Source organism: Dendrobates tinctorius, unplaced genomic scaffold (genome assembly GCF_039654945.1).
Source record: "Dendrobates tinctorius isolate UK_male_01 unplaced genomic scaffold, ASM3965494v1 ptg000016l, whole genome shotgun sequence".
Taxonomy (NCBI): domain Eukaryota; kingdom Metazoa; phylum Chordata; class Amphibia; order Anura; family Dendrobatidae; genus Dendrobates; species Dendrobates tinctorius.
This window is the reverse complement of record NW_027361684.1, coordinates 55,422,947-55,449,000: the sequence shown is the minus strand read 5'-3', so window position 1 is coordinate 55,449,000 and position 26,054 is coordinate 55,422,947. Positions and strand designations below refer to the sequence as shown.

The following is a 26,054-nucleotide window of genomic DNA, read 5'->3' as shown; positions in this document are numbered from 1 at the left end:
GTTTGGGTCCTTACCCTCCTTCGGGAGAGCCGTAATATATGCCTCTAATGATTGCTTAGGGGGAAGCTGGCCTTTCAAATAGGAGTTAACCCCTTCATGACCAAGCCTATTTTGACCTTAATGACCAGGCCATTTTTTGCAATTCTGACCAGTGTCCCTTTATGAGGTAATAACTCAGGAACGCTTCAACGGATCCTAGCGATTCTGAGATTGTTTTTTCGTGACATATTGGGCTTCATGTTAGTGGTAAATTTAGGTTGATAATTTTTGCGTTTATTTGTCAAAAAATCAGAAATTTGGTGAAAATTTAGAAAATTTTGCAATTTTCAAATTTTGAATTTTTATTCTGTTAAACCAGAGAGTTATGTGACACAAAATAGTTAGTAAATAACATTTCCCATATGTCTACTTTACATCAGCACAATTTTGGAAATAAAATATTTTTTTGTTAGGAAGTTATAAGGGTTAAAAGTTGACCAGCGACTTCTCATTTTTACAATAAAATTTACAAAACCATTTTTTTTAGGGACCACCTCACATTTGAAGTCACTTTGAGGGGTCTATATAGCAGAAAATACCCAAAAGTTACACCATTCTAAAAACTGCACCCCTCAAGCTACTCAAAACAACATTCAATAAGATTATTAACCCTTCAGGTGTTTCACAGGAACTAAAGCAATGTGGAAAGAAAAAATGGACATTTTAATTTTTCCAACAAAAATTTTCTTTTAGCATCAATTTTTTCATTTTCACATGGGAAACAGGATAAAATGGATCCTAAAATTTGTTGGGCAATTTCTCCTGAGTACAACGATACCTCATATGTGGTCATAAACCACTGTTTGGGCGCACGGCAGGGCCCGGAAGGCAAGGAGCACCATTTGACTTTTTAAATGGAAAATTAGCTCCAATCGTTATCGGACACCATGTCGCATTTGGAGAGCCCCAGTGCACCTAAACATTGGAGCTCCCCCACAAGTGACCCCATTTTGGAAACTAGACCCCCTAAGGAACTTATCTAGACGTGTAGGGAGCACTTTGAACCCCCAAGTGCTTCACAAAAGTTTATAACACAGAGCAGTGAAAATAAAAAATATTTTTTTTTCCTCAAAAATGATTTTTAGCACACTATTTTTAATTTTCACAAGGCTAACAGGAGAAATTGGACCACAAATCTTGTTGTCCAGTTTGTCCTGAGTACGCTGGTACCCCATATGTGGGGGGGAACCACTGTTTGGGCACACGGCAGGGCTCAGAAGGGAAGGAGCTCCATTTGACTTTTTGAAATGCAAATTACTTCCAATCGTTAGCGGACACCATGTCGTGTTTGGAGAGCCCCTGTGTGCCTAAACATTGGAGCTCCCCCACAAATGACCCCATTTTGGAAACTAGACCCCCTAAGGAACTTATCTAGATGTGTAGTGAGCACCTTGAACCCTCAAGTGCTTCACAAAAGTTTATGACGCAGAGCCGTGAAAATAAAAAAAAAAATTTTTCCCTCAAAAAATTATTTTTTAGTGCGCAATTTTTTATTTTCACAAGGGTACCAGGATAAATTAGACCCCAAAATTTGTTGTCCAGTTTGTCCTGAGTACGTTGGTACCCCACATGTGGGGGGGAACCACTGTTTGGGTACACGTCGGGGCTCGGAAGGGAAGTAGTGACATTTTGAAATGCTGACTTTGATGGAATGGTCTGCGGGTGTCATGTTACATTTGCAGAGCCCCTGATGTACCTAAACTGTGGAACCCCCCCACAAGTGACCCCATTTTGGAGACTAGACCCCCCAAGGAACTTATCTAGATGTGTCGTGAGCACCTTGAACCCCCAAGCGCTTCACAGAAGTTTATAACGCAGAGCCGTGAAAATAAAAAATATTTTTTTTTCCACAAAAAAAAATGATTTTTAGCCAGCAATTTTTTTTTCACAGGGGTAGCAGGATAAATTGGCCCCAAAAGTTGTTGTCCAGTTTGTCCTGAGTACGCTGGTACCCCATATGTGGGGGGGACCACTGTTTGGGTACACGTCGGGGCTCGGAAGGGAAGTAGTGACATTATGAAATGCTGACTTTGATGGAATGGTCTGCGGGCATCATGTTACATTTGCAGAACCCCTGATGTACCTAAACTGTGGAACCCCCCCACAAGTGACCCCATTTTGGAAACTAGACCCCCCAAGGAACTTATCTAGATGTGTGGTGAGCACCTTGAACCCCCAAGTGCTTCACAGAGGTTTATAACGCAGAGCCGTGAAAATAAAAAATATTTTTTTTTTCAAAAAAAATGATTTTTAGCTAGCAATTTTTTTTTTCACAAGGGTAGCAGGATAAATTGGACCCCAAAGTTGTTGTCCAGTTTGTCCTGAGTACGCTGATACCCCATATGTGGGGGATGACCACTGTTTGGGTACACGTCGGGGCTCGGAAGGGAAGTAGTGACATTTTGAAATGCTGACTTTGATGGAATGGTCTGCGGGCATCATGTTACATTTGCAGAACCCCTGATGTACCTAAACTGTGGAACCCCCCCACAAGTGACCCCATTTTGGAAACTAGACCCCCTAAGGAACTTATCTAGATGTGTGGTGAGCACCTTGAACCCCCAAGTGCTTCACAGAAGTTTATAACGCAGAGACGTGAAAATAAAAAATATTTTTTTTCCTCAAAAAAAATGATTTTTAGCCAGAAATTTTTTTTTTCACAAGGGTAGCAGGATAAATTGGACCCCAAAAGTTGTTGTACAGTTTGTCCTGAGTACGCTGGTGCCCCATATATGGGGGGGAACTATTGTTTGGGCACACTTTGGACCCCCAAGTGCTTCACAGAAGTTTATAACGCAGAGACGTGAAAATTAAAAAAAAAATTTTTTCCACAAAAATATTTTTTTAGCCCCCAATTTTTTATTTTCCCAAGGGTACCAGGAGAAATTAGACCGCCAAAGTTGTTGTGCAATTTTTCCTGAGTACGCTGATACCCCATATGTTGGGGTAAACTACTGTTTGGGCACACGTCGGGGCTTGGAAGGGAGGAAGCACCGTTTAACTTTTTGAACGCAAAATTGGCTGGAATCAATGGTTGCACCATGTCGCGTTTGGTGACCCCCTGATGTGGCTAAACAGTGGAAACCCCTCAATTCTAACTCCAGCCCTAACCCCAACACACCCCTAACCCTAATTCCAACCCTAACCATAACCCTAACCCCAACAGACCCCGAACCCTAATCCCAACCCTAACCATAACCCTAATTCCAACCCTAACCCTAATTCCAACCCTAACCCTAATTCCAACCCTAATTCCAACCCTAACCCTCTTTCCAACCCTAACCCTCTTTCCAACCCTAACCCTCTTTCCAATCCTAACCCTAACCCTCTTTCCAACCCTAACCCTAACCCTCTTTTCAACCCTAACCCTTTTTTCAACCCTAACCCTAACCCTCTTTTTAACCCTAACCCTAACCCTCTTTTCAACCCTAACCCTAACCCTAATGGAAAAATAAAAATAAAAATATTTTCTTTATTTTATTAGTTCTGCCTACCTATGGGGGTGATAATCGGGGGGTTTATTTACTTTTTCTTTCATTTTGATCACTGTGAGAGTGATCAAAATGAAAGAATGGAATCTGCAGCCGGCAGATTCGGGCGGGCGCACTGCGCATGCGCCCGCCATTTTCAAAGATGGCGGCGCCCATCATCCGGACCCGAGGGACACCGGGAGGGTCGGGGGGACTCAGGAGGTACCGGGGGGGTGAGGGGGGGATCGGAGGCTGGCGGGGAGCAGAGGGAATGGGAGGGGGGCAGATGATGACAGCGGCGGCAGATCGCCGCTGTCATTCAGTTGCGGGGGGGCGATCGCCGGTGGGGGGGTGGAATCGGTGTCTCCAGCCATGTCCGATGCTACAGCAGCGTCGGACATGGCTGGATTGTAATATTTAATCAATTTTCATTGATGAAATATTACTATCGCTCTGATTCGCTGTTTCACTTTTAACAGCCAATCAGAGCGATCGTAGCCACGTGGGGGCAAAGCCACGCCCCCTGAGGTGAATTACAAAGCCCCCTGTATCTGCGGGTCGGGTGACCTTTCAGTGACCCCGGTCACCCGACCCGCAGGGGGGCTTTGAAGTCATGACGCCACATAGGCGTCACTGGTCAGATTTGAACCAGGTTTCATGACGCCTATGTGGCGTCATTGGTCGTGAAGGGGTTAAACAAGGTCACCAATTGAGGTAAGAGTGATTTTATAAACTTTTTATAATATATAATAGGGAGACCATCCGGACCCGGGGCCTTTCCATTTGGAATGGTGGAAAGAGTATCCAAAATTTCTTTAGGGGTAACTGGAGCGGTCAACAAAGCCTGGCCCTCCGGGGTTATTTTAGGTAAAACTAGTGGAGTCAGGAATTCTCTAATTTTTTCTATAGCTATTATTGGGTCTCGCATGCTATCTGGTACATTTAGATTATATAAGTTGTCATAAAAGGATCTAAACTCCTCGGCAATATCAGCAGTCTCGAAAATTGAGGAGCCATCCAGAGTCTTGAGTTGCCTAACAAACGTCCTTTCTTGCTGCTTTTTAAGCAATGAAGACATAAGCTTGCTACTTTTATTGCCATGAAGATAGAACCTCTGTTTACATCTCATATAGGTTTTGGCCGATTGGATATTCAAAAGATTTTTTAGCGAATTTCTTAGGTCCGTTAGTTCAGTTAGTGTCTTAGTTACTTGAGATCTCTTATGAAATCTTTCCAAAGAACTAATTTGGTGCAAAATAGACACAACCTGTTTTGTCCTTTCTTTTTTGAGATAGGAACTCAAAGCTATAAATTCTCCCCTCATAACCGCTTTATGTGATTCCCACACCACAGGAGTGGACGGGCCAGAGTGCAAATTTGTCTGGAAAAAGAAGTCCAGAGTGTCAGTCAGTCTCGTAATATGGGAATCTGAATCTAATAATGTCTCATTAAGCGACCAAGACCCGGCTGGTCGCGGAAGGGTTTTTATGCCCATATCGAGGAAAATAGGAGCATGGTCCGATAGTGTGATAACGTCTATGGTCGCATTTTTGACTAATGAGAGGTTGGTTGTCTGTGTCAATATATAATCAATTCTATGGTAGCTGCCACATGGATGGGAGTAAAAAGTGTAGTCTCTGTCCGAAGGAGAGAGTGTCCTCCAGGGGTCTATCAAATGCAACTTCTGGAAAGAAAGGTGTAATTTTCTCAGTGCCTTTTGGGAAAGGGCAGACTTGCCCGTGGAAGTATCCAAAGATGGATTGAGCGGTACATTAAAATCTCCCCCCATCAGCAGTAAACCTTCAGTAAATAGTTTTAAAGTATCCATCGTCCTGCACAACCATCCAACCTGACCCTTGTTTGGGGCATATAGGTTACATAAGGTAACTTTAGTATTAGCAATAAGGCCCTTCAGTATAATATACCTTCCTTCAGAATCTGAAAGGCAATCATGCAAGACAAAAGGAACACCTTTTTTAATAGCAATACTCACTCCTCTAGATGCCGACCCACCTGTACTATGATACCAGGTCGGGTAAGGAGATCTGGACATGTCTGGTACTCTCCCCGCTTTAAAATGTGTCTCCTGTAGAAAGATCACACTAGCCTTTTTTGTATGCAAAAGGTTCAATATCTGATTTCTCTTACACGGGGAGCGTAACCCCTTTACATTATACGAAGCCACTATTATAGAGGCAAATTTTTCCGTGTCACCCATAGTAAGTTAGATGTAACAAAAGAAAAAATAAATAATAAAGTGTCACATGCCGACAGACCACAAAAAATACAAAATACAAGGTGAAATAACAGTAACCGATAAATAACAATAACCAACTACCTGCCTGTGGCAGGAGCAGGGGAACCAACGTACCCCCCATGACAGATCAGGGAATCACATCCCCAACACACGAGTAGCACACATTGGCCTGTATAGCAGTTAAATGAAAGTGTCAACACCTAGGCAGGTGTCAATCAAGGTAAACACAAGTGAACCAAGCCATTTTAAAGTTAAACCAAAAAACTACTGAGTCCAAATGTAAGAAAATGCATCTAGACCCAATTATACAATATTCAGGGGGGCATCTCTCTTCTTGCCCCAGATTTCCCTCGCTTAGGGGGCATGCGTCTCTTCACTGAGGCCCACTCCCCCTGACCTCCTGTATAAGCGTTGATAGGAGGAGGCGTGCGAAGATCCATATCCAAAGGTAGCCATGAGGGGATATCAATAGAAGCAATGCCAAAAGTGTCCCATATTTTGCTTAAGTCTTCAGGACTTCTCACTGTTACTTGTTTGCCGTCTCCATTTACCGATATTCCAAACGGAAACAGCCATTTATAGACAATTTTACGCTAGCGTAGTATTTCCAATAAGGGTCTCAGGATTCTTCTCTTTGCAAGGGTCGACGGCGCAATGTCCTGGTAGAGTTGTATGGCAGATCCTTCGTAAGCGAGATTTTTAGCATCCCTTGCAGCAGACAGAATAACATTGGTGTCCACATAACTCAACAAGCCGCAGATCACATCCCTCGGGGGTTCAGAGGACTTAGGCCTGGGTCTGAGCGATCTATGGACCCTCTCAATCACAATTTGGTCACATTTTTCTTGTGGAATTAGAAGGGCAAAGATTTCTTTCGTGGATTTTTCCAATATTTCTGCAGAAACACTTTCAGACAATCCCTTAATCCTTATATTTTTTCTGCGGCTTCTGTTCTCTTGATCTTCCAAGGCCAGAAGAGAGTTATTAAGCTGTTCTCTGTGGTATTCCAAATGGTCCCTCATGGCATTAGAGTGGCTAATGGGAGAGGACCGAGATGCTTCAAGGGACTCCACTCTGTTACCAATATGTGACAAATCAGCTCTCATACCGGATATCTCTGTAACCAAAGGTTTTAATGCTTGGGTCAGAAGTTTTTTAAATACTGATCTAGAGAACTTCCCAGAGTCTGAGTGGGTAATGTCACTGCCTGAGACATCTTCACTTGAGTCCGAGTCCTCGACCCGTTCCTCTACCTCAGCATTAGTGTGTAGCTTTTTTGGTGTGGGCCTAGCCGACCCTGGTTTATTTTTCAAAAATTTCTCCATTTCGCTTTGCCTGCCCCGATGTGCCCCAGTATCCAGCGATTTTGCACGCTCTTTATTAGATTTGACCATAATGTTGAATTGAAGCGTGCATTTAAAGTCACTACACGTGCATTTAGGGAAAGTCTATTAATACATGTTCATAGATGAAAATGACCTCATGCTTCTTAAAGGGTGGAGCGCTGGCATTAGTAAATAAGGCCTTGATATGGTGCCCTATATGTAGTGTTTCTCACTGCTGTAGTGTGGGGTCAGGCGGGTCCCGGCGTCTCCGGTAAGGGGGGGCAGCACCCCCAAACCAACAGTCACTATACACAGCAAGGAGCGCCCGACCCAGCCACCAGGAGCACCAGCACTGCGGCCACCCTCTGATCACCAGCCAGGCTTCTGCGTCCAGCTCACCTCCCTCTCCTCCGGTAAGCAGACCTTCTCCTCCCTTCCTGTAGCGGTCAGCGGTCTCCCCTCCAACATAGGCTGTGGCCCTCCACCTCCTCCAATGGCTCTCCGCAGTCTTCTGGCCCACGCCGCTCAGGGAGAAGCAGGAAGACGCGGCAAAGATGGCGCCCGTCCACCTCCGGCGCCAAGACCCGTTCCCCGCGGCCGCTCTCCTCCCCGAGAGCCGCGGTTTCCTCCACTCAATCCTCCACCACTCTCTCCTGGTCCAGATCTCTCCGGGGGGCACACCAACACCCCCGTTAGGGTCAAAATAGGGCTCCCTTCGTGGCTGGCAGCGGGAGCAACAGCAACACACGTCCTCCCCACAAGCGATCCAGGCCACGCCCCCTGTGCTGCATTTTATGTACATGCTCAGTAGTGACCAGTGCTGTGGAGTCATAGATGAGATGAATCTGTGCTGTACTTTATGTACATGCTCAATAGTGACCAGTTCTGTGGAGTCGTGGATGAGATGAATCTGTGCTGCACTTTATGGACATGCTCAATAGTGACCAGTGCTGTGGAGTCGTGGATGAGATGAATCTGTGCTGCACTTTATGCACATGCTCAGTAGTGACCAGTGCTGTGGAGTCGTGGATGAGATGAATCTGTGCTGCACTTTATGTACATGCTCAGTAGTGACCAGTGCTGTGGAGTCGTGGATGAGATGAATCTGTGCTGCACTTTATGTACATGTTCAATAGTGACCAGTGCTGTGGAGTCGTGGATGAGATGAATCTGTGCTGCACTTTATGTACATGCTCAATAGTGACCAGTGCTGTGGAGTCGTGGATGAAATGAATCTGTGCTGCACTTTATGTACATGCTCAGTAGTGACCAGTGCTGTGGAGGCAGAGTTGGAGTCGGAAGTCAGAGTTGGAGACGGTAGTTTGGCTTACCAACTCCACAGCCCGAGTGCACTCAATGTCTTCTGATGTTAGCGTACCCAAAAGCTTTCCATGGCAAAGTTGCTTTAGGAAAACTTTGGTGGTGTTTTTCCCAAAGCGCCTTCATTGCCAAGACTTCTCCCGTGCTGCGCCAATCCTCTGGAATGCTCTACCCCAAAATATTAGGACCATCCACAATTTGCATAGTTTTAGGCGCTCGCTCAAAACACATTTGTTCAGAGCGGCCTATCACATTCAGTAATCAAAGTCATGTTTGTGTGTGTGTAGCCCATTCACTATCTCCATCTAACCCCCACCCCCTGAAGATGGCTGGACCGTCATTGTAAATACACCATTGTAAATACAAACCTGTGCTTTGTATCCCCCCCACCTCATTGTAGATTGTAAGCTCCACGAGCAGGGTCGTCTTATTTCGCTTTAATTATTGTATTGTTAACGTTGTTACTTATGACTGTTGTGTTTGAAACTGTTCAACTGTAAAGCGCTGCGGAATATGTTGGCGCTATATAAATAAAGATTATTATTATTATTATTATTTATTATTATTGCCATTTTCTCTGTCACTTTTGCCAGAGTCTTTTTTTTATAACATAAACTTCAAACAGGAAGCGGTTTCCAAGCGGAGGCTGCCCAGAAAATGGGAATGCTACTTCTTTTAATCGCTTCCAGGCTTTCAAAGTCTGAAGAGGTTAAATAAGTGACAAAAGATGGAACAATAATGTGGATTTTACATTGCTGCGCATTAGGTTTATTCTTTGTAGCGTTTTTATTAGCGCTTTTTAAAGGCGAGTTCCACGCGGAACATGTCTGAAAAACATGGATCAAAATCATCTCCTCTTTACAAACTGGGGGGTGCAAGTCACCGTTGCATGGTGCACATTAGAAGAGTATCGCAAATCAATAAATCATAAGTCAAAATGTATGAACCTAATTTTTGGTTGCAGTGCTAACCACTGAAATATATTGTACATTCCTATGAACATTCATTTAACCGATAGTCAACCCAAATAAATATAACCCCTCAATGACATCTTTGGTACCTCCATAATGGAGACTTATTTCTGTTCCGCACAGAAGAGGGGAAGAGTTGTCTGTGCATTTCTGAGGCTCTCTCCATCATAGTGTATGAGGGATGTGAAACACTTTGCTGTTCACATAACTCCCATGTACTACAATATAGAAATCTGAGCAGATGTGTTACCATTTTCCCACGCTTGTCAACGGAGCCAGGGAGTCATTCCCCAGATAAGTAAAGGGCTCAGAATGGACCCCTGCCTACCAGGTATTCACGCTGTCCGAATGGAATACCACGTTAAGTTTTAATGAGACTCTACAGAATGATACAATGTAAAAATGTGGCCAAAAATGGTTCTGCACCCCTGGTTTACACCCACAGCTGGTTTTAGTTATTACATATAATGTTCAGCAAGAAAATACAGACAGACATACAGTACAGCAATGGTTTCCAATCTGCAAGTAATGCAGGATTACAGCTCCCAGTGCAGTGAAGGATGCTGTACGACACAATGAGCAGATGTGAAAAGACACAATGTTAAGACATCAATGGAAATCGTATATTCAGAATATTAGCCAATGACAGCAAATAGTTAATAGTGTTCGCCCAGAAGTTATTACCACTAATCTCCAGGACCAAGGAAACATAATAACTAAGGTATTACCAGTAAATGTCTCGGTGCATGGGTTCACTCCAGCAAGTCGCTTTGATGTCCCAAAATCTGATATCTTCACTACTCCACTGTAAGTGTTGACTAGAACATTGTCGCCCTAGAAGATAAAAGACAATTGCTACATGAATTAATGTCATTACTGCATGGAGGGCACAGATAATGAGGTTCTACCAGCCGTACCGTAGAAATAAGGTATGATCGCTCCACTAATTTACTCTAGTCTAAAGCTAGTCATACATTAGGGATTTCAGATGCAGATCTGTTTTTAAGCACAACCAACTTTTCAGTGTTCAATGGCTGAAAACGGTCTGATACGTGCCATTGTGCCACCGCTTGGCACTTTGCACACTCATTCCTGTAATGAAAAGGTGCCGATAGTTGGCAAGAAACCTTCTAAAATGGACTTTCTTGGCAATACACACATACACACACATACAAACTAATCTATTGAAGTCAATTTTTACCAAACATTGATGTTAATCAACCGTCACTTTGAATTAAAGAGAAAGTGGAAGTTGTATCTGAAAAATAATGTTAAAGGGGTTGTACACTATATATAAATAAAATGATGAAAAATAAACAATCCTTCTTGCTTTACCATTCCTCACTTTTTTGTCGGTCTCCATATTTCCTGTTCCAGTTGGAAAGGGTATGTGACCACTACAGCCAATTCGTAGACATGCATTGCCAGTGATTGACTGCAGCACTCACATGTCCATACAGTCAGAACAGGATATACAGAGACCATCTTAAGATTATCCGCAGTGGGCACATGCCAGTCTTTACCAGAAGAGAAGAAACTAGGAGACCCGCGGAAACCCAGTCTATTTCATTTGATACTTTGATTCCTAAATCCAGAGGTAAAGTGACCCTCTACCATGACACGCAAAAGTGACAACATATTTGTCATGTATCGTCCAAACACCTTAACTTCCTCTGCTGAGAGCAGAGTCTGTATTCCTCCTTCACACAGCTGGCAGTCTTGCTGCTTCCCACCACACTCTGTTCCTGGCCGTGTTGCCTCTCTATTCTCCCACTCCCTTCTCTTAGTGTTATTGATTGCAGCAGGGACATGAGGAAGAGGACAGGGAAGGATGAAAGCACCTACATTTTTCATGTACTGCATGCCACAAGCTATAGTGGAGTGGAGGGTGTCAGAGTAGATCTGTAGCGGAGATGTGAAGGGTTAGCGGGTGAGTCACACAGGCTGTGTAGCAGTTTACAGAGAGATTAGAGCACCCAAATGATGAGACGCTGAGAAATCAGCACTAGATTTAGCTATGCTAGTTCTGGAGAGCTAGCGAAGGTAACAGCACTCCGGGAACACACACTGGACATCCAGTACACATTACTAGAAGGACACAATCACATAAGACAAATTCTAGAAGTAGTAGGTTGCAAACTACATGTCAGAACGTCTGAGAATAAATGACAACATGGAGAGTCCAACCTGAAACTAAATGCAAATTGTTAATAAAAGGTAACTACTAAGATATGCAAAAATCATTTCTTTCATGGCTCCATAGAAAAAGTGTGTATAGTTCTTAAAGGGAATCTGTCTGTAGAATCAACCCTCCTAAGGGATCTATATGGGCATCCAGGTCATAGAAAGTTGAATAAAATGATACCTCAGCGTGTTTTAGACACTAGTGTACCCGTAACGTTTTTCTGTGTAAGAAAACGTATCAGAAAAATGCCAGGGATGGTTTACCTTAAAGGGGATTTCCCACAAACAAAAGTACATTCTAATCAATAAATCTTCTAATAATAATTTCCACAATTGGATGTGTTTAAATAAAATATTCCTGTGCTGAAATAATCTTATAAATATGTCCCTGCCGAGTACTGTGTAATGGCTGTGTCTGACCTTACAGGGACATGTTCTGATCACACCACAGCTCCTGGGCAGGGGAGGAGAAAGAGAGAATACAGACGGGACTGCAGGGGATCACAGCTGATTCTTTCTTTGAAGTAAAACATTGTTTAAAAACAGGAAAATGCTTTATCTCACAAAAAGAATCAGCTGCGATCCCCTCCTGTCCTGGTTATATACTCTCTTTTCCTTCCTCCCCTGCCCAGGAGCTGTGGTATGAGCAGACCATGTGCCACCCCTTTTGAGAAAGCACCTAACGCGAAACGCGCGTCAGGGGTCTGCAGGGAGGCACACAGACACACTAGTGACCATGGGTAAGCGGCACTTATATTATTATAAATGGGAATGCTAATTTGGTTACTGCTACTGACAGTATACTATCTACTGATCATACTATCTACTGACCCATTTTGTTGTATTCATGCATTGTTCAGGACTTGCCCTTTTATCTCTCTATATATGAGATGTGTATATTTATGATTGTTTGGCCGCAGTGTTTTTTCTGTGCACTCCTGCATTAGCCGAAGTATTTTTTGCTTCTTTCCCTCCATAAGGCCTTATTTTTGGCATGTAAATTCTTTTATTCATGTGGATTAATAAAGATTGAATTTGCTTTTTACATTTGATGGCTTTTTTCTGCTCCAATTCCGTTTTGTTTGTACATATCCATAGTGGGAGTGTTTCCATCTTTTTATCTTTCTGACTGGCACTATGCCTCAGTCTTTGGGTTGAAGCAACGGCTTCATTATTTACTATTGACACATGGTGCTTAGTTTGACTTTTTGTTCTCACAGCCATTACACAGTACACAGCAGGGACACATTTATAAGATTATCTCAGCACAGGAACATTTTATTTAAACACATCCAATTGTGAAAATTATAATTATTCCAAGATCTATTGATTAAAAATAACTTTTGTTCATGGGAAAACCCTTTTAATTGTCTTTCCTGCATCTCTTCTGCCATCTTTTGCAATAGCTTTACAGCAGGTGTCTTTTCTTTATATTCCATATATAAAATAGTGTCGGTTTTCAAGCGGAAGTCGGCAGAAGAGTGGGCCAGTCACTTCTTTTAGCAGCTTCATGGCATTCAAAGAAGTGACAAAAGACACATGATGTCTTATATGGATACAAGGCAGTAGGTGGGTAAGTATTCCACCCACCTCCTCCTCTTCTCATTCTTAGGTCATGCACAACTGGAGTTTGCACGAGCACCACAATAGCCAAGTCATACAAGGTTGTCTCGCAAACATTGTTCTCATGTGATACAAAATTTCTACTGCAATGTGTGTTACCTTCGATTTTGTTCTTTCCTGTAAACTTTGAAAAATTTTTTAATAAAGATATCATTAAAAATTAATTTACTGGAAGTTTTCACAGTAGACATTTAGCTTTATTTATAGGATAGGTGAGAAATGTCTTACTGGTTCCTCTAGACCACGATCCAAATTATTATTCAAATTGGGTTTAAGTGGAATAAAGATGTAGTTTTTTGTTTTTCAAATAAACTCATGGATAGTATTGTGTCTGGCTTACTGAAATCAACCTCACACACTGATTACTAGTTTGTCAGGTGAGTCCAATTAGAGGAAAGCTATTTAAGGACGTTCCACATGATTAAGCAGGCCACAGGTTTCAAGCAATATGGGAAAGAAAAAGGATCTCACTGATGCCAAAAAGTGTCACATAGTGCAACGCCTTGGTCAAGATATGAAAACATTAGATATTTCATGGAAACCTAAGTGTGATTATCGTACTGTGTAGAGATTTTTTGCGGATACAGAACACAGGGGGGTTAGTACAGATAAAGGCATAATGAGGAAGGTTTCTGCCAAATTAATTAGATTAAGACAGCAGCTGCTAAAATACCATTACAAAGCAGCAAATGTGTATTTCAAGCTGCCGATGCCTCTAGAGCAGACCTGGGCAAATTGTGGCCCGCGGGCCACATACGGCTCTTTGGCTGTCTCAGTCCGGCCTGCGGACCGAGACAGCCAAGGGGCTGTAAAACTGCGCATTGGGAGACTGTGTGGGGCTTGTGCAGTATATGGGGAAGCTGTGTGGGGCTCGTGCTATATATAGGGAGGCTGTGTGGGGCTCATGCAGTGTATATAGAGAGGCTGTGTGGGGCTCATGCAGTGTATATGGGGAGGCTATGTGGCGCTCCTGCAGTATACAGGGAGGCTGTTTGGGGCTCATGCAGTATATATAGGGAGGATGTGTGGGGCTCATGCAGAATATATAGGGAGGCTGTGTGGGGGCTCTTACAGTATATAAGGAGGGTTCATACAATATACAGAAGGGGCTGTGCTTGGGTTCAAACGATATTTAGGAGGATGTCAGCATATATAATTCTGCTCAATATTAAGTGATACAATTAATATAATTATAATATATTGATATTAATATTGAGTAGAATTAATTTCGGCTTATTGGTTCGGCCCTCCACAACAGTCACAGTCTCTCATGTGGCCCCTCAGGAAAATTAATTGCCCACCTCTGCTCTAGAGTCTCACAAACATCAAGGTGTAGGCTCCCCCAGAGGTTTGCAGTTGTACATAAACTTACTATTGGGCCACCCGTAAACAGTGCTCACAAAGCAGAAACGGTTGCAGCGGCCCCAGACGTACAGGAAGACACATTTTGAACCAGTCTTGTTTAGTGATGAGTGCCATGCAAAACTGGATGGTCCACATGCAAAAAGAGAGGCCCTATGTGAACATGTAACTTGGCTTGGTCAGACGTTTTCGATTGAAAAAGCTTTGGAGTTCAGTAAATGTGACCTCTCATTGCTGCAAATTCAACAAATGACCAGTTCATTACGACCTATAAAATGTTTGGAAATTCTGTTGTCTACTGTTATCTGTAACTGTTATAAATACTGTTATCATTGGAAGGTTTGTCCAACAAAACTTGATTTATACTCTAATGTTTGATGATTTGAACATTCTACTGACTCAATTGCATCGACCATTTAGGAAACCCAGAGAAAAACCAGCATTTGCATAATAATTTGGAACGCGGTGTATACAGCTCAAGTTTGTATGTGGGCTACTTTCTGCAGATAAAAATGCAGGGACTTTAGATCCCTTAACTAGTGATTTGTGTGTTGTCATCAGTGGTGTAACAAATAATTGTAAAGCCAACATCAAAAGGACCACAGTATTATTTTTCTCTGTCCTTTTGGTCTTTTTCTCCCCTCCTTGCTCTTTCAGTGCACTGACTTCCACAGATGTAGCAAGTGCAATCTATACAACTGATGGACTAAACATACAACTAGCCATTCAATTCTTATGTACTGTAGCACCATCGTTACTAGCTGGCACTTCACAGGTATAATGCTGTCACTTCCCAGGATAAAATATTACATTTTTGTTAGAAATATTAAAAATGAATGTTTTATGTGATCTACGTCTAAATATTACTGTTATGTAAGTGGCCAATAATGTTCTTTTGAGTCACAGACAGAATGCCAATCTAAGCTTCATCTAGTGTACTGATTCTTACTGGCAGTCCTGACATTAGCATGTATGAGACATCCAGCTGTCACAGGTTTACCACGACAGAGAAGGGCCAGAAGACCGCAGCGTCTGATTTCCCATACTCCTGCACTGATTAGAAGCACTTCCCATTTCATATTAAATGGTGCAGGTTTCTGTTAGCAGTGCACAGGTTAAACTGTTCAGCTTAGAGTCTTTAAATCCTCCCTGTTTGGATGATCTCAGCTGTTCAGTATTGGTCACTCCTTTCTCCTATTTATACTCGCCTCTGCTGGCAATCTGGATTGCCAGTCTTAGTCTTGTACTGCCTGGTGTAGAGTGGAGGTGTCAGCTATTGGTAAAGGCGTTAGGAGTGTTGATCTGCGATTGTTGACTGGTGTTTCTGCTGTGTGCGATTCCTCATCCTCTCCAATTTGTTTACGTCCCTTTTCTCCCCAGTGTTCCTCTCTGTTGTCTGTAAGTGTATATTTGCATGCTTGGTATTTTCCTTTATCCCTGTACGTCCTCTCTTGTTAGTCTGGTTTGTGTATATACATACACTATTACTCCCCACTTCCCTGGGTGGGGGAGGGGGGGCAAATATAGGGCTGATTCAGGAGGTCAGCAAAGTATGTGGCCCAGGCGTCTTCATCGTCACAAGTAATCTGGGAAGCTGGGACAGCCATGGCGCCCCTAGCGTTAGGGACAGGGAAGCAGCCCCTGGCATTCTGATAAGAGTTGTGACACCAGCTTTGTACAAGATAACTAAGGCTAGTTTCACACTAGTGTTTTGAGGTGCAGCGCACGCTCGCCGTGAAGCTCTGCCCCCTGTGTGCCTCCTCCGGTCAGCTCCGCCTATGGGCGCATAACGCTGCATGCGACCTGCGTACCCTATCTTTAGCAATGGGTACGCAGGCCATGCGCAGGTATGCTTTTGCCGGCGCATGCGTCCATTTGACGGTGCGCCAACCTGCGCCAAACGCATCGTGTTGCATTTAACTGGTTTGGAACTGCTCATTCCACACTTTCCACTTTTTAGAATATTTGTTTATTCCATTATTGTTAACAGCAAATCTCCACTCTATGTTATTGTGGGTGTGGATTTTTTCTAAGATGTCAGCAAACTTAGGTGAGGTTTGCTTTTTCCACCAAAAAGCAATCTCGTTTTTTATTACTAGAAAAATATGAATTATGATATACCTTGTGGTGGGCGAAACATCCTCCATATCCAAGGAAAGCAGGGCTCTTTGTGGAGTGATAGAGAAATCTTTTTCAAATGCGTTGATGTGATTTGTTGCCTTCAGCCAAAGGGCTTTTACCTTAGGGCAACTCCAGAACAGATGGTATAAATTACCCTTTTGACCACATTCCCTCCAACATAGCAGGGAGTGGTCTTTATTTATATGAGCGAGTCTCGTAGGTGTGTAATACCACCTGCATAGTATTTTGAAATAAGACTCTTGCAAAGTGGCAGAAATAGTAGAATGATAAGTGTATTTTGTAGCGACGACTTACATTGGTTAGTGACCTACTGCTCGTTCCATGAAATACTGGAGCTGCTGGCAGGTCATAAACTGCAGGAGATGGACTGGAGCTGCATCGAAAACAGATGAAAGACGCCAGAAGGTGAGTATCAGACAGGGGGCGGGAGACTTGAATTTTCAGCCCCACTCCAGCAGTAAAATTAAGAAGAATACTGGAGCTGTGCTTTTAAAAAAAAATAAAAAATTGTGCGATACTCAGCCACCTCTGATAGACTTTAGCAATGGTCTGTAACCTAGGCAACAGACTGTACACAATATAATTACAAATACTTGAGAATGGTGACGATTTTTAATAAGAGTCTAATTGCAAAGTTTCTTGTTTTTACAAGCACTTTGCCCATTTAGAATGATGAGAAAACACTTAAATGTCTTTCTGGACATCAGATCAGAAATAACAAGTACAACTCTGGCAATTCCATCAGCTCACAAAACAGAAAGGTGGAAGGTGGGAGGCTTGGCTGTTTTCCCATCAGGAAGATCATTTACTTACTGTAATATGCAATGTAATAAATTCTGCTAAATGTGTCAAGAGACCCCACTCTAACATGATGTAGAATTTTGCCATCTGTGCCAGAATATTGCATCTGAAATCTAACACAGTCATATTAACGTTTGCTCCAAGTATCATTTCGTGGCATTATATGCCTATCTTACACCCCGTAAAAAGGGACAGTGCCTCTATAACTTCCAGTAATTTCAGAATAATAAATCGGTAAATATAAATCGTACAAGTACAGATCAAACTGAAAACTTCACTTCGCGTCTAGCCTGGACAAGTCACAACTACAATATTTTACGCATGCAAACAATGTGTGGAATTCAGCGTGTCTTCTACACAAATTGTGTTCATGAGACTTATTGCTTACATGTGGGATGTGCGACAGTGATAAATGATTCAGTATCTATGACCAGAAAATATTGCAATGCAGGTAGACTTCCACTGTGGCCTATCCACAAGTCAAAACTAAACCATTTTGCCAAATTTGCTGGTTTACATTCAAAACTAGAAACAGTAATGACTGGAATGTGTCAGGCGTGGGTTGTATAACTCCGCTCGTTGAGTATTTGCTTGCAGAAATTTCTGAAAGGTTTCTGCATCTCTTAGCAGGAAAAACGCGGCAAAAACGTGCGTTTTTTGCATGCATTTTTGTACAGCAATTAATACTTTTTTGAGCTAAATAAAGATATATTAAAAAAAGTTATGTAATTTCTTGGTTCAACACCACCTTTTCATGCTGATGCAGTGGCATCAGGGTAATGGGATTAGGGCTTGGTGTCAGCAGCTGTCATTTAGCTGATAAGTAAACACAAACAAACACACACAAACCTACACATACAGCCTATGTAGGAACATTGACAGAACGAACACCCATAGGCTGTAACCAAAGAGCAAATGTTAATTTTAACCCCTTTACCCCCAAGGGTGGTTTGCATGTTCATGACCGGGCCAAATTTTACAATTCTGACCACTGTCCCTTTATGACGTAATAACTCTGAAACGCTTTCATGGATCCCACTGATTCTGACATTGTTTTGTCGTGACTTATTGTACTTCATGTTAGTGGTAAAATTTCATTGCTATAACTTGAGTTTATTTGTGAAAAAAACGGAAATTTGGCGAAAATTTTGAAAAGTTCGCAATTTTCCTACTTTGAATTTGTATGCCCTTAAATCACAGAGATATGGGACACAAAAAACATAATAAATAACATTTCCCACATGTTTACTTTACATCAGCACAATTTTGGAACCAAAATTTTCTTTTTTTTTAGGAAGTTATAAGGGTTAAAAGTTGACCAGCGATTTCTCATTTTTGCAACATCATTTTATTTTTACGGACCACATCACATTTGAAGTCACTTTGAGGGGTCTATATGATAGAAAATACCCAAAAGTGAAGCCATTCTAAAAACTGCACCCCTCAAGGTGCGCAAAACCACATTCAAGAAGTTTATTAACACTTCAGGTGCGTCACAGGAATTTTTTTGAATGTTTAAAAAAAAAAAAATGAACATTTAACTTTTTTTCACAAAAAAAATTACTTCAGGTCCAATTTTTTTTATTTTACCACGGGTAAAAGGAGAAATTGGACTGCAAAAGTTATTGTGCAATTTGTCCTGAGTACGCTGCTACCTGATATGTGGGGGGCAACCACTGTTTCGGCGCATGGCAGAGCTCAGAAGGGAAGGAGCGGCGTTTGTCTTTTTCAATGCAAAATTGGCTGGAATTCAGATCGGACGCCATGTCACGTTTGGAGAGCCCCTGATGTGCCTAAACAGTGAAAATCCCCCACAAGTGACCCCATTTTGGAAACTAGTCCCCCCCCAAGGAACGTATCTAGATATGTGGTGAAAACGTTGAACCCCCAAGGGCTTCAGAGAAGTTTATAACGTACAGCTGTAAAATTAAAAAATCAATTTTTCCACAAAAATGATCTTTTCACCCCCAATTTTTATTTTCCCAAGGGTAACAGGACACTAAAATTTATTGTGCAATTTGTCCTGAGTACGCTGATACCCCATATGTGGGTGTAAATGACTATTTGGGCACATGGCAGAGCTTGGAAGGGAAGCAGCGCCATTTGACTTTTTTGGCTGGAATTGAAATCGGACGCCATGTCGCATTTGGAAAGCCCCTGATGTGCCAAAACAGTGGAAACCTCCCACACATGACACCATTTTGGAAACTAGACCCCCCAAGGAACTTATCTAGATGTGTGGTGAGAACTTTGAACCCCCAAAGGCTTGACAGAAGTTTATAACGTACAGCCGTAGAATTAAAAAATCATATTTTTTCCACAAAAATGATCTTTTCACCCTCAATTTTTATTTTTCCAAGGGTAACAGGACCCCAAAAGTTATTGTGCAATTTGTCCTAAGTACGCTGATTCCCCATATGTGGGGGGGTAAACCACTATTTGGGCGCATGGCAGAGCTCGGAAGGGAAGCAGCGCCATTTGACTTTTTTGGCTGGTACTGGGATCGGACGCCATGCCGCGTTTGGAAAGCCCCTGACGTACCAAAACAGTGGAAACCCCCCACAAATGACAACATTTTGGAAACTAGACCCCCCCAAGTATCTTATCTAGATGTGTGGTGAGCACTTTGAACCCCCAAGTGCTTCACAGAAGTTTATAGCGCCCGAGCATGAAAATAAAAAAATCATTTTTTTCCACAAAAATGATATTTTTGCCCCCAATTTTTCATTTTCCTAAGGGTACCAGGAGAAATTGGACCCCAAAAGTTGTTTTGCAATTTGTCCTGAGTAGGCGGATACCCTATATGTGGGGGTAAAACACTGTTTGGGCGCATGGCAGAGCTTGGAAGGAAAGGAGCACCATTTGACTTTTTCAACGCAGAATTGGCTGGAATTGAGATCAGACGCCGTGTTGCGTTTGGAGAGCACCTGATGTGCTCAAACAGTGGAAGCCTCCCAATTCTAACTCCAACCCTAACCCCAACACACCCCTAACCCTAATCTCAGCCCTAAACCTAGCCCTAACCCTAGCCCTAACCCTAATGGGAAAATGGAAATAAATACATTTTTTTTAATTTTATTATTTTTCCCTAACTAAGGGGGTGATAAAGGGGGGTTTGATTTACTATTTGTGGCGGGTTTTTATGTTTGACAGCTGTCATACGCTAAAAGACGCTTTTTATTGTAAAAATAGTTTTTGCATCACCACATTTTGAGAGCTATAATTTTTCCATATTTTGACCCGAGTCATGTGAGGTCTTATTTTTTGCGGAACGAGTTGACGTTTTTATTGGTACCATTTACGGGTATGTGACCTTTTTTGATCGCTTTTTATTCTGATATTTGGGACGCACAATGAACAAAAACCAGCATTTCATGAATTTCTTTTGGGGGATGCGTTTACACCGTTCCATCTGCGGTAAAATTGATAAAGCGGTTTTATTCTTGAGGTCAGTACGATTACAGCGATACCTCATTTAAGTAATTTTTTTATGTTTTGGCGCTTTTATGCAACGAAAACAATTTTATAGAAAAAATAATTATTTTTGCATCTCTTTATTCTCCGAGCTATAACTTTTTTATCTTTTCGCTGATGATGCTGTGTGGCGGCTCGTTTGCGGGACAAGATGACGTTTTCAGTGGTACCATGGTTATTTATATCCGTCTTTCTGATCTCGCGTTATTGCACTTTTTGTTTGGCGGTATGATAATAAAGCACTATTTTTTGCTTTGCTTCTTATTTTTATTTTTTAAGGGGTTCGCTAAAGGGGTTAACTAATGGGACAGTTTTATAGGGCGGGTCGTTATGGACACAGCGATAATAAATGTGTACTTTTATTATTTTTTTTTTATTTCCAAAAAATGAATTTATTAGGGATTTTTTTTTTTATTTATTTAGCGATTTTTTATAAATTATTTTTACACTTTTTTTTTTTTAACTTTATTACATTGTCCCGGGGGGGGGGACATCTCTGTAATATGTCAGATCGCTGATCTGACAGGTTGCACAGCACTCTGTCAGATCAGCGATGTGACAGGCGCTGCTGCAGGCTCACAGCCTGCTCTCAGCTGGCACTGAGAAAGACGCCTCCCTGCAGGGCCCCCCGAAGGTCCCCACTGCCATATTGGATCCGGGGACCTGCAGTGAATGTGTCCCCGGCAGCAGCGCTGCACATCGCGCTGCTGCGGGGGTCTCAGGGAAGCACGGAGGGAGCCCCCTCCCTGCCGATGCTTCCCTAAACCCCCCGGTACACTGCGATCATGTTTGATCGCAGTGTGCAAAGGGGTTAATGTGCAGGGGGCGGTCCGTGACTGCCCCTGACACATAGTGTCTGGTGTCAGCTGTGATAATCAGCTGACACCCGGCCGTGATCAGCGGCGCTCCCCCAGTGAGCGTCACTGATCGCGATGACGTACTATCCCGTCCCCGGGCATAGGGGCCAGGGTCCCGTGGACGGGATAGTACGTCAGATGTCAGGAAAGGGTTAAAGAAAAAAAAATTAAAGTAAAAAATGTGCGTGGGCTCCTGCAAATAACCATCAGAGGGAAAGCCAACGGCTGAAGTTAATATTCTGGGAAGGAGCCAATAGCCATAAAGTTTCCCAGGCTATTAATATCAACTCATAGTTGTTTGCCTAGCCTTTAATGGATAGTTTACAGGGGGGACCCCAGAGAAAAATTGACATATGGTCCCCCTATAATATCTAACTAGCAAAGGCTATGCAGACAGCTGCAGGCTGATATTAATAGCCTAGGAAGAGGCCATGGATATTGGCCCCCATCCAGACTAAAAACATCAGCTCTCAGCCGCCCCAGAAAAAGCGCATCTAAAAGATGCGCCAAATCTGGTGCTTAGCCTCGCTCTTCCCACTTGCCCTGTAGTGCTGGCAAGTGTGGTTCATATGCATCCATTAGCCCTCTGCATCCGTACTGTTACACACTTAACATTATGGCTGGTCCATACAATCAGGGCAACTGTTACCACCCACCTTTCGTGTCTCCCCTTTTTTTCCTCATAGATTGTAAGCTTGCGAGCAGGGCCCTCATTCCTCTTGGTATCTGTTATGATCTATGTGATTATTGTTATGCTGTAATGTATATTGTCTGTACAAGTCCCCTCTGAAATGTAAAGTGCTGCGGAATATGTCAGCGCTATAGAAATAAAATTTATTATTTATTATTCATATTTGTGGGGCTGATGTCATCTTTGCATTGTCAGGTGACATCAAGCACATAGGTTAGTAATGGAGAGGCGTCTATAAGACAACTATCCATTAGGAACTCCATAGTGAAAATTGTATAAAATCACAGACACCCAGAATAAAGTCCTTTATTTGAAATAATGACACAGACTCCATTATTTAATCTAAATTTAGCATACTTACTAAACGCCTAAATCCACCGACGCCAACGTCTCCTGCAACAAAAATAAAATAATAATAAACCACAATATTCCTAACCTGTCCGCAGAGAAGATAATCCATAATGTCCCAGGACGATCCTGATGAATTTGAACGTAGTCACTGATGTGACTGCTCTCAAAGATAGCAGGCGATACACCGACAGGAGGTAATCAATCGCTCCCGCAGTGCATCACTATGCTACCATGAGAAAGATCTCGCACAGCAGGGCCATAAGTGAGAGCACTGGAGCTGATCAGCTGATGAACTTCGGTGAACTCTCTCAAGGTAGCTCAGTGATACACTGCGGGAGGGATTAACTCCTGTCAGTGTAACGCCGGCGGCCGAGTAGAGCAGTCACATCTAGTGATGTGACTGTTCTACACGTGAAATCGCCGTGGGACACGAGGGATTATGTGGACTACAGCGGACAGGTGAGTATATGATGGTTTATTATTTTACATTTTTTCCTAGGAGACGAGGGCATCGGGAATTTGGTGTTAGGTGAGTATAATGTTTTATTTATTTATTTATTTTTATAACATGTCGGTAATTATTTTACTTTTTTTTAAAAAAAAAAACTGTGAGCACAGGCGCCGGTTAGGCCTGTTTCACACATCAGTTTTTTCCCGTCAGACAAGATCCGCCAATTTTTTTTTAAAACGGAGCCGCCAAAAAAGGGGCAGATCCGTTTTTTACACCCATAGACTTACATTATTGGCGGATCTTGACTGACGGTCGTCCATCACACCCGTTATTTTAAGGATCCGCCAAGATTTTAGCGGCTCCCGGGCGGATGAGACAGACCCAGCAACGTTTTTTTGCTGTGACGGTGCGCTATTTTAACTCCGGGAAGGATTTTAACCCTTAACTACCGTCCAGCTAAAATCTCTCTCTCTCGCTCGATCTCGTTCATTGAGGTTCGAGAATGACGCGCGATCTGAGCCTGCGTGGTGGATACCGTAATCCCGTGAGATAGCGGCGATGGACGCCCGCTCGATCTCGTTCATTGATGTTCTCTTGGAAACCAGCTATGTCGCGGCAATACTTTATTAATGAGGCCACGGTCACTTTAATTGACCCAGGTTTCCTCCTTCAACGGATCCGTGGTCTGCTGTCATCCGTACTTCAATGAACGGCGACAGATCAGTTTTTTTCCCCCTTTGGCGGATTTCAGCTAACCGCCGCCTACGGATGTGTGAAACAGGCCTTAGCACCCGAGCATGCACGGATAATGCCTTATCTGAGCTATTTCTGTGTTCTATATAACAGGCCCCTGTCCTGTACGGAGTGGGCTCGGATACCCCTCCTGCTCCACACACCAGCACCCAATGTGTGGTAAGGGATTAAAGCAATCTAACATTTGCTGTTGCATCTGCTGCTTGGAATTGAGAATTCCCAAGTCTTGTCCCAGCTCTGCTTCACAGAGTTTCACGTAGTTTTGTAAAACTGTATATATGACCAGCATTATTACTATTAATGCATATGTTGATCAAATTAATTTAGATATTTAATAATCTGCCATTCATCTCAAAAGGAAAATAACGATGCCACCTGATGAAGACGGCGATTTGCCGTTGAAACGCATTGTGGAAATACTCCTTTAATAAAGATTTGTACCTTTTTGTCCATTCCATCCCTTAGCGCTCCTTTCAGACCACGATTTTCTCTTGTTTCCATATTCATCTCAAAAGGATCATTTATGGTAAATCATGTCGATCTCTATTCACAGTGTTCGGTAACAATACAGTACTATAATTTACTATTTACCGTAATATACATTTAATGTAATTACCTTTATATCTCTGTGTACAATTTGATTTTCATGCAGATATTTCAATCCTTCCAAAATCTGCTTAGTGTAAAATTTAATGGTTGGTTCCTTCATAGGGCCCCATTTAGACCTCAAAAGAACTGAAAGACTCCCTGTTTATAAGAAGAGATCGTCATGAAAGCAATGTAGTTAGTTTTCGAAATTAAGGATAAACCTGTATCACTTTCTAAAATGAAATATTACAAGTTCTAAAGGAAATAGTATGTTACTATAGACTGCGATACATCACTATTATAATTTTTTTATATGTCCTAATTCATCTCTAAAATAACATTAAAAATTAAGCAAATTCAAATAGTTTTGATTAATCAATTGCTTTTCTTTTAAGTCTATTGATGCTGTGTAAAGCTGTGTATCCAAGACTCCGAGATAACAGACTACAAGCTCTAATTGTGTGGTCAGATTATTTTATATTAAACTGGACCTTTCACCAAATTTTTCATATTGAACTGGACACATAATGTAATAGTGGGTACAAAGCAGAATAAAACTTTTGTTGCTTTTTTTTTTAAACATAACAAAACAGAATAGATATTACATGGCAATACTCATTTTACAATATTACAGTAAATTCCCCCCTTCGCTTACCCCCCCCATGCAGACCTTTCCCAGTGCAAACAACGCTATGTCCATCATTAACAATATCCAACAATATTACAGTTTATCGTGAGTTTAACGCTACAATAGTACATATGGGTGTTACTCTAATTAATACTAGATGCAGAGATATTAGCAATCAAAGTATTTGGCATTTAATCAGTTAACTTTTTTAGAGTCCCAGTTGGTATTTGCAGAGAATTTTTTACTGGGGCCCTGCTTGTACTTGCTGACCAATCATAAGTAATCATAAGCAAGCAGCAACACTCAAAGGAAAGAGGATCAAGACCCCACCATAGGTCAGAACAGGTTTCAAAGTGTGTGAGGTGTAACAATACAGCTCTCATCTTTTAGTCTAACCTCCTGCATGAGTCAATGTGGTGGGAGGAGCAGTGCAGCTGGAATTAGCTGTGTCACATTACAATCCCTTGTGACATTATGTCTCACACAGGAGGATCATGCCTTTTCTGGACTACTCCTGTGTGAGGTGTAATGACAGCCTGCCCACTGCAGAGTGAGTTCAAGGCAGGCAAAGTATGAGGAGTAGCATACAGCAGAGATGACCATGCTATAAAGGAAGGGAGCTGATAGAAGAATGTGTAATATGACACAGCTAAACTCAACAGTAATGCCCCTCTTCCTATAGTGACCTTATCTAAAAGTTCGTCATCTGTGCTTACTAATTGTGCAGGTTAGACCAGGCGATCAGAGCTCTATCATTACATATCACA

The 26,054-nt window shown here is 42.3% G+C and overlaps 1 protein-coding gene across 1 annotated transcript in view; it reads right to left on the bottom strand.

Moving 5' to 3' along the window:
- The window catches only part of MAP3K15 (mitogen-activated protein kinase kinase kinase 15), a 228,886-nt gene that overhangs the window by 31,505 nt on the left and 171,327 nt on the right, over window positions 1-26,054 (bottom strand). The window contains exons 17-18 of the mRNA XM_073565877.1: window positions 24,688-24,818; window positions 10,111-10,216 (exon numbers count right to left, since the gene is read on the bottom strand). Of these exons, the coding sequence (XP_073421978.1) occupies window positions 10,111-10,216; window positions 24,688-24,818 (237 nt within the window). The remainder of the gene's footprint in view (window positions 1-10,110; window positions 10,217-24,687; window positions 24,819-26,054) is intronic.